Source organism: Antrostomus carolinensis, unplaced genomic scaffold (assembly GCF_000700745.2).
Source record: "Antrostomus carolinensis isolate BGI_N321 unplaced genomic scaffold, ASM70074v2 scaffold2842, whole genome shotgun sequence".
Lineage (NCBI taxonomy): Eukaryota > Metazoa > Chordata > Aves > Caprimulgiformes > Caprimulgidae > Antrostomus > Antrostomus carolinensis.
This window is the reverse complement of record NW_010301387.1, coordinates 2,247-12,375: the sequence shown is the minus strand read 5'-3', so window position 1 is coordinate 12,375 and position 10,129 is coordinate 2,247. Positions and strand designations below refer to the sequence as shown.

General features: G+C 36.8%; 1 protein-coding gene across 1 annotated transcript in view; it reads right to left on the bottom strand.

Annotated features, from left to right (window-relative positions):
* Nucleotides 1–538: 538 nt before the first annotated feature.
* The window catches only part of LOC104521422 (zinc transporter 9-like), a gene marked incomplete at both ends in the record, with an annotated part of 10,178 nt that continues 587 nt past the window's right edge, over nt 539–10,129 (bottom strand). Inside the window, 4 exons of the mRNA XM_010163410.2 lie at nt 539–654; nt 1,048–1,140; nt 2,538–2,637; nt 7,124–7,186. Of these exons, the coding sequence (XP_010161712.2) occupies nt 539–654; nt 1,048–1,140; nt 2,538–2,637; nt 7,124–7,186 (372 nt within the window). The remainder of the gene's footprint in view (nt 655–1,047; nt 1,141–2,537; nt 2,638–7,123; nt 7,187–10,129) is intronic.

Here is a 10,129-nt window from a genome sequence, read left to right as displayed (position 1 = left end):
TCACTTTTACCCTTCCGATTCTCTCCCCTGTCCCAATGGGAGAAGGTGAGCAAGAAGCTGTTCAGTGTTAGGCTGCTGGCCAGGCCAAAACCACCACAACCTGTTATTGGTAATACCAGCAAGGTTTACAACAATAATTTTAAGCAAAAATATGATCTAGGGGTGTTTTCCCACCTTCAGAAGTGCAAAGGTAAGCTGAATTCATTTCAGAGGAAAAATAAATTAGTAATGGTATGGTATCAAGATCTGGACTGATTTTAAGTCAAAGTTCTCAGTAAAAAAAAAAAAATCCAAAACCATTGAAGATGTTAATTATTATCTAAAAATCAAAAGCCCCCCAAAAAACAGAGTATGACTACAGATCTCAACTACATGTATATTCTTGCTATATCACATAGATGATAAATTGTAAGATAGTAACAGACTATAACACTATGCTATAAAACCTTATCAGTAATTGCTAATTTCAAATGTGTATGTTCTCAATGAAATAACACACCATCTAGTGGATTTCTAACAATCATACTTTGTTGTTTACATCTGACATTATTTGAAAACTCTATATACTCACTTTCTCTGTACTTGATCTCTGCTTCTTTACGTCTTTTTCTTTCTCTAGCAAGAGCCTCTGGACTACCCCAAACTTCAAGAGACCTGCACAGAGTAAAAGTAACTTAACAATGGTTTTATTTATAAACTTATTTTCATTTTGACTACATTATAAATGCCTTTTTTAAAAGCAGAACATCACATCATTCTTTCTGATACGAAGCCACACAGACTACTTTACAGAATAAAAAGCTGGGCAAGAGGGGGTTGAGGACAAGTACTTTCATCTTTGGCCACATGAAACATACTCTCCAATTTTATATACAACACCATGTAATTATTACAATAATAAGGATATAAAATGTGTTCAGACAGAAAAATGGAAAACATTATTGTCCTTTCACATTGTAAATGCAAGTTTTGAAAGTTTCTCTCTCTCTCTCTCGTATAATCCATTTTAAATGATCCAAACATTTTCCTTCATAAAAATGTTCTTACTTTGCCTCTACATCCGATCTCAAGTACACAGTGAAAGTCTCAGTGTCATCATGGGGGCTTCGTCGTTTAATTTTCCTCAGCTGGTCTAAATCACTAAGGAAAGTAGACAAACAGTTTAGTGCAAGAAAAAGTTCACATTATTCTAATTTTACTTTTATGTCTGGGTGCTCTTCCACAATTTTGATATTATTAATTTGCAGTACAAAAAACCTGAAGTTGTTTACTTGAGCCGAAGAGCAGACACTCAACATGAAGCAAGTAATCTCTAGGATGCTATTGAAAACCACTGTGTTTTCCACACTCAAAAGTCTAAATCATGTCCTCACACTATGAGATACAATACACGGAAGACAAATAAAATACTGAATACTAAAACACCCCATGAATGATCTGCATGTAACTGATGATGTGCACGACTGCTAAACAAGAGGGTTCAGGGCTTAACATCTCTAAATGGAAATCAGAAGTCACGTGACATTAAAAGTTAAGAAGTTTAACCTCAAAACCTACATAACCAGCACAAGCTGCTAGAGTTTGGACATAACAAAACTACTTGGGGGAACAAATAAATTTCCTGTGCTGAGCTACACATTAGAGCATCTACACTGAGAAGCATCAGGGATATATATATATATATTTATTTTTTTTTTAATACAACAGAACCATTCATTTTTAGCCAAACCAATTATCTTGTTTTTTTGTCTTTTCTTTCTTTTTTTTTTTTTCCCCCTTTTGGTCAATCCAGCAAAACTTTAGCTAGTTATTTTGCTGCACAACAAGCCAGTTATGATAAAAATATGGCAGAGAGCTAAGCATAAATTGTCACTGGATTTTCAGCCATGACCAAGTCTGGTGACATACTCTGTATGTAAAAACTGGGGAAGACCCGTAACAGCATAAAAAGTGATAAACAAAGCTGCTGCTAAGCCTTGGGGACACTAAGATAACATGCATGAAATCTGAGAGACACCTCAACTATAGTGATACTCAGTAAGACTTGCTGGCAGGCATGGCACATAGTAAAAGGCAGTAAACATTAATCAAGTAACAATAGTTAGGTTACAATGCATCAGATTATATTTTATTCCAAATTATAGACCTCATGTAACATTAAGTTTCCACTGATCTTTTAGAGATGTTCATATCAAACCATCATGATCCCAAAATGCTGAAACAAAAGTTATTTGCCATTCCTCCCTATGACTAGCTGCTCTACGGGTAGACAACCCTCAACTAGATTTATGGTCATACAAGCACAAATAAATTACTTTAAGAAGCCACTAAGGAAACGTGCAAACTAAATGCAAGTTTCTAATCCACTGTAACACTAAGTAAACAAGAACTAACTTCAGCTACTTATGATTACCCATAACACAAAATCATTTAGAAAAAGCTGCTGTGCAAAATGACTCTACAATCACAATTACTTTTGAAGCGCATACGAACAAACAAATATTCACAATTTAAACATCAACTCAAACCCATCATACCTGGATTTAAGACAAAACTCATTTATTGCTCTGACTCCAGTGATGAAGTTATTCTGTGTGTATTTTGGTCCATACTCTCTTTTCTTAAGGACTGCTTTCACTTAAAAACAGAAATAGATAAGCAAGGTAAATCACTCAAGGAGACTACAGCAGAAACTTCAAAAGGTAATTTAATCTAATGTCTTATCATGATACCTCTACGTGGAAATTTGAAAAATAATGCTTATCAGTGAGACAGAAAACTTACAGTGAAGAGAAAGGAATGTTCTTCATTGTGGAAATAAGTGAGTAGAATGATTTACCTCCAAAAATGATACTTGCTAAGTTGTAGTTCAGGGCTCTCAAACACCCCACACACTTAACTGCTACTGTCAGCTACCACGCCAACTTTGATGTCAGAGACGGTACTTGGCTACTAAGACAGCATTCAAATACAGTAAACCCTTCCTCTAGCAACTGAAACAGCAACATAGAGCTCCATTTCTTTTTTTACAACACTTAATCAATTCCACCTTACACAAATAAGATTTTTGACCTCTGCAGACCAGACAGAGAACTAAGACTGTACATGTAATTTTTCTCAGCTATTACTTTCCAAATTAGAACACTTAATATTAGGTATTTATAACAATTTAAAATATAAATTATTTAATCATAATGCTTTGTATGTCTAGAAGACGTACTCTTATGACATCAGATTTTCATGCACAAGGAAAAGAATACCACACTTATTCAGAAAAAGAATAAACTGAATTTTAACTTTACGCCATTATTTCCTGCTTGTCTATAAGTACATGCATTTGAAAATAAGATTAAGTTAAGTCACTATACACTCACTTCTATTAAAAACGTTACACACACTGGAAGAAAAGATGCAATTGCTGAAGGATATAACACAACTGAAAACAAAAAGCTCAAATTCTATAGGCAAGAACATATATGAACACTCATGAACTTCCTGTGTGTCACAGGACTGATATGATTTCTACAGTTAGTTCAGAACTTCTCCTTAAGTCACAGGACACTTGCAGAAACACACTGCATTTAAAGACTGAGAAAATTTTTCCCAGAGTTCTACATTGTCTTAGAAGGAAAATATTGGCCCACTGTTAAACAGGAGAGGTGAATTAGTCACCAACAATGCTGAGGAGGCAGAGGTTCTTGCTTTCTTCACCTCTGTCTTTACAAGCACTATTCAGCCCCAGGCCTTGGGAACAAAAATCCAGGTTGGCGCAAACACAGACCCACGGTCAGCGAAGGAAGAGATCGCAAGTGAACTGTTACAGGAGCTTGACCCCTACAAATCAATGGGCCCTGACAATATCCATCCAAGGGTGAATAGAGCTGGTTGACATCATTGTGAGGCCACTCTCCATTATCCTTGAGAAGTCATGGAGATTGGGGAACATCCCAGAAGAAGGCTAATATCACCCCCATCTACAAATAGGGCTTAAAGGAGGATCCAGAAAGTTACAGGCCCATCAGTCTTACTTCAGTCCCTGGGAAAGTTATGGTACGAATCCTCCTGGGGGCTATCACAAGTCAAACGAAGCACAGGATTGGGAAAAGCCAGCATGGATTCACCAAGGGCAAACTGTGCTTGACAAACCTGATTGCCTTCTACCATAAAGTAACCTGCTCAGTTGATGTGGGGTGAGCAGTGAACATTGTTTACCTGGATTTCTCCAAGGCTCACAATACGGTTCCCCACAGCCTCCTCCTAGAGAAACTGATGGGTTACAGTCTGTGCAATGGGTGGGGAACTGGCTGACAGGCTGCACCCAGAGGGTGGTGGTAAATAGCTCCTTTTCAAACTGCCAGCCTGTCACAAGTGGGGTCCCCCAGCGACTGATACTGGGCCCAACACTGTTTAGTATCTTCATAAGCAATCTAGATGATGGGATCAAGTGTATCCTGATGAAGTTTGCCAATGATGCCAAACTGAGTGGGGAAATGGACACTTCAGAAGGGAGAGCCCGGATAAGCTGGAAGAGTGGGCTAACAAGAACAAGACAAATATAAAGCCTTGCACCTGGGAAAACATAATCCAGGAGTGCAGCACAGACTGGGATCTACCCATCTGGAGAGAAGCTCTGTGGAAAGGGACCTGGGGGTCCTGGTGGACAGCAAGCTTGATATGAATGAACAGTGTGCTGCAGCAGCAAAGAGAGCTGGGATGCTGGGTTGCATAGACAAGGGCATCACTAGCAGAAATAAAGAAGTCATTATCCTACTCTACTTAGCACTTGTCAGGCCACAGCTAGAATACTGCATTCAATTTTGGTCCTCAACACACAAAAAAGCTGTGGACAGGCTGGAGAGGGTCCAGAGGAGGGCCACAAGGATGATCAGAGGACTGGGAAGCCTGCCATCTGAGGAAAGGATGAGGGAACTGGGTTTGTTCAGCCTTGAGAAAAGCAGGCTTAGAGGAGACCTCGTCACCATGTTCCAGTATTAAAAGGGATTAATTATTAATCCCTTTTAAAATTTTAATTTAATTATTAATTAATTAATTAAAATTTAATTTTATTATTAATCCCTTTTAAAAATTAAATTATTTTACAAGAAGTCACATGGAAAAAAACAAGGGGTAATAGGTACAAGTTACTCTTGTGGAGATTCCAATTGGACACAAGAGGACAATTTTTCACAATGAGAACAATCAGACATTGGAATAATCTCCCCAGGGAAGTGGTGGATTCACCAACATTGGACACTTAAAATTTGGCTGGACAGGGTGCTGGCCCATCTTGTCTGGACCATGCTTTTGCCAAGAAAGGTTGGACCATATGATCCTTGAGATCTCTTCCAATCTGATACTCTACAATATGATTCTATGATTATTTCTGAGTTTTGAAGGTTTAAATGCAAAATACATTGCTTGACACTCAACAATCCACTAACACTACAGATATCAATATTTACCATAATAATCTGATTTCTGTTATCCAGCTTGAACTTAAACAACTGTTTTAAGTACTTGAGTAATATTCGTCTTACAATGCTCCTGAGAGAACGTGACAAAAAAATTAAGGCTAGAACAGGGTGAACATCTTTAAACAAGAATGCTTCCCATCTTTTCTTACTGAAAACAGATACACATCCAAAGTGTACTAATTTTAGTAAAAAATAACTTGTGGATTTATCAAATACCTACTAATCCATCTTTCAGAAATACAGGTAAATTTTATTGAATGAAAATATAACCAAATGTACATTGCAGCATATCTCAACAATCCTACCCCTAGTTCAAATAACTGTATAAAATTGGTGCTAAATGTGGATGAAAAAAAAAAAAAAATCAATTTGGTATTTCCAAGAGAAGGACAAAGCTCAATAAAAGATTATGTAAATAAAACACTTTAAATAGCAATTTTTTTTAAGATTAGTGATCCTTTAAAAATGTTACTGTCTTTGTAATACTTGGATCTATAAGTTTCTAAGTCACAGCAGCATCTAAGACTAGAATTCCACTTTCTAGACACAGAAAATCTTTAACATACACATTCTTGCTTGTGCGTCTATAATCTAGAGGCAAACTCTCTTCTCACTGAGACATATCTATTTTTACAATTATTTCACAGTCTATCTAATTTATCCTATCTACCTTTTATGTTCCTCCTGCATGCATACACCAAACAACAACAGACCCCAAGAAATTTACATAAAGAATGTAGACAAAAGTGCATGGAAAGTATACATAGAGACAATGATCTCATATTGTTACTGACAAGTATTATGATCTGATGTTTCTCTAAATCTGAGGAAAGACTGGAAAGAATTTTGACACAGTTTATCGCCTGCTGAGTCACTTTCACTCCAGGTTTTTTTTTCTTTTTTACCCTGACAGCATTTAAAGAGAAATTACAATTTCTAATTTGATAAAGTTCTTCCCATAGAGTGATTAAAAGTACAGGAGTTTTTAATAGTATAATTCTCACAATAACATAATAGAAACTATCAGAGTAAAGATGGAGTGAAACCAAATCATGATAAATTAAAAACACGAAAGAAAATTATGCTCTTATTTTATCCACTTATGTTTTTAAAAAATGTAACTAAAGACAAAAGCATGTATTTATTACAGGCACAAATGGGAACATTACAGGACTCAGATTAGGCAGTTCATGTGGTCAAGATACATTTAGAAGCAACACTGATTAGATTAACTCTGCAATAAGAAGGAACAGAGGAAGACTCAGAACAAGGAACAGGGGAAGATCGAGTATTCAGCTTAGCCACATTAAGCCTGAGATGGTGACAGGACACGCCTAAAACACGCCAGGAAGACAGACTGTGGTAACAGATGAGAAAACAAATTAGTCTTTTCCAGACAAGCTCATCCACTTAAATGAAACAAAAACAGAGATAGAAGAGCGAGTACTCAGAAGGAACAGTGCTATACTTGATTCTTCACCTTTCATTTTCAAACAACCGGGTACTACACAAAGCAGACATAGAAGTGTGTCTTAAAATGTTATTTACATAGCTTGTTACACAACTGAGAGGACCCGCAGTTTCCTTACATGTCTCTTTAACTACTGGCAGAGAGCAGTAAAATTTTAACACAGGCAGCATTTCTTTACCTTTTACTTGGATTGGCTCTTTAAGGAAAGACTGCTTTTGACCTGCATTGCTCGTATCTTGTCCTGTAAAATAAAAATAAAGCTCACTGTAAATATCCAAGTAGTTATTTTTCTTTTTAGTAAAGGGTTCCATTGACATAATAAAATAAGAATATATCCTAGTATTGCTTTCCATCCTGATAATTAAAAAAAATTTTGCTATATTTCCAACACATAAAACTTTCAAAAGAAAAGACAGAAAGAGTAGAAAAATAAGTAACAAAAGACGTTTAATATAGCATTGATCAATAAACTCCTGACAGCTTGCAGAAGAGTACCAACTTGCAAAATACTTCAGAAAGTATCCTGAAATTTAAAAAATTAGTTTAACAGTGTATTTATAGTTTGGAGAAAGTTTTATGAATAATTTCATATTAGTAAATATAATGAATTCTCTATAGTTTATGGCTGCTGATCACCCGAGTCTCATAGAGCTTTCAAGCTGTAACTCAATTTTAAGGGACTGAAGCTTTTTCACTTACAAAAAACTAGCTCCTTAAAATACAGGATATTTAAAATCTGAAAATCTTGTGTCACAAGCTGGAACTAGAATGAAAACAAAACATTTTAGCTGGTTTTGAAATTTGAGGATATGACTTAATAGAATATAATTTACAGTACTGTTTAGCGAATCTTAATATTTAGAAAATAATAAATTCCAGTAACATCAGTGAGATTTCTGCTTAGAAATCAGAAGTAAGACTCAAAAATACAAACAAATATTGCATCCTTATCTCATACATCTCATCAGAGCAAACAAAAACCTTATGATTCTAACACATGGAATAAACATACCCACTTGTTTGTGCACTAACACATCTCCAACACTGGAGGTTTGCCACATATCAGTCATTAACAAAATTCAAACTGGTTTTACTGAAAGTGATATATATAAAAAAAAAAAATTGAAGATTTTTCAAGCAAGTTTGTGTTAATTAGTGAGATACTCCTAGCTTAACATGCTACTCAAATTACTCAAAGGTCAGATATTCTTGAAGCTTAAACTACATAGCTATCTTTTCATCAGGCAATTAGTTATTGCCCTAACAGCAACTGAGGGCTAAGGCTAATAACATTTCAAGTATAGTTCCTTGGAAAAGTAACACCTATAAATTTAAGAAACTGATCTTATTACCCAGTAAATAAGGCTGGATCATAAATAACTAGCATTCCTAAAACATTCATCCCTATCAGGTATTGTCTGACTTGAAAACAAAGCAAAAAAACTCTTTGCTGTTCCTTTCCTTTCTTACCTGGTTTAAAACACCAGGCAGCCAATCTATCAATATGCATGAAAAAAAACTTCAGCTAAGACTGCTCAGCAAAAACCGAGTAGTAGCTTCTTTTCAGACACGCATTACAAAATAAACTTCAAAGTGACTGTTCATCTATGCACAGCATCTCTAGGCTGCAGTTTCATACACACTTGGAGCACCTCTCCTACGAGGACAGGCTGAAAGAGTCGGGGCTGTTCAGCCTGGAAAAGAGAAGGCTTCGGGGAGATCTTATAGTGGCCTTCCAATACCTGAAGGGGGCCTACAAGAAAGCTGGGGAGGGACTTTTTACAAAGGCAGGTAGTGATAGAACAAGGGGAAATGGGTTTAAACTGGAAGGGGGTAGGTTTAGATTAGATATTAGGAAGAAATTCTTCACTGTGAGGGTGGTCAGACACTGGAACAGGTTGCCCAAGTAAGCTGTAGATGCTCCTTCCCTGCAAGGGTTCAAGGCCAGGCTGGATGAGGCTTTGAGCAACCTGATCTGGTGGAAGGTGTCCCTGCCATGGCAGGGGGGTTGGAACTAGATGATCTTTAAGGTCCCTTCAAACCCAGACCATTCTATGATTCTGTATGTCAGCCCCCACTCTCAACAAAAGGTACGTCCCTCATGGTGCCCATGTGGCACAGATTTACTCAAGGCTTACTATGTCTCTAGGCCACTCTACCACAAAGGGCAGCGTCTCTCCTCCAGCCATTTCAGAGACATGAGCAGAGCAGCTTACTGATCCATCTGAACCCTAGCTCTGCAAAACAAGGAAGCAATCGATTTTTCACAAAACAGGCCTAGCCATCACTAATACCAGCAAAAGAGAGAGTAATCAGATAGAGGTGGGAGAAGGTGGGAACACCCCTTCTTATGACAATCAACAATTATATAAACTTAAGGCAGTCATGAAATCAATAGTGCTAGACAGTTTTTACATGTTTGATTTTTAACACCAGTAACTGCACATTAAGAACCCATTAAATATCAACAACTGTAACTGGCCCTACAGTCTTTCACTGTATTCAGACACTATTCTGAAAGAATCTTGCCCTCTAGCAACCATCTCTAGCTCAAGACTTTCCAAGAAACACAGAGAGTCTTAAGTATTATCCTCTTCTAAAATCCAATCACAGACTTAATAAATAGTATCTAATTGTTACACTTAGAACAACATTTAAGATCCACTTCTGTACTTCCAAAAATACGTAATACTCTTAGCTGGCTATAGTTACTAGCTTTTAAATACTGCTGCCAGTTGCAGGAATTTACATTACTAAAGAAAGAACAAATACCTACTAACCTGACGAGAAGGAAATTTTCTTTATCAGACCACTTAGTTTTAGGTAAAAGCACACAGAAAGAGAGCTTTCATTTTAAAAAACATTTGTTACCTCTTAAGCACAATGCTCTTCCAAACACATATCTGTACAGTCCTACGCTTTATAAGCAGAAAAAACAGAGTATACTATGACAGAGTAAGGATAACACAGTTCTGAATTTCACAAGCACCTGACTAGCTCAAGATCAACAATCAATCTGAACAGCAAGGAGCACCAGGTTATGTCCATTATATCAACTGTTTAACGTGAATGCCGCAGTTCTGACAACTGTCAGATTAGAAAACTCCAGCAGATGAAATAGCTCAACCTTCTTATTATCACCTATAGCCTGACCTGGGGAAGTCACAGTGCTCAGTATTCACAC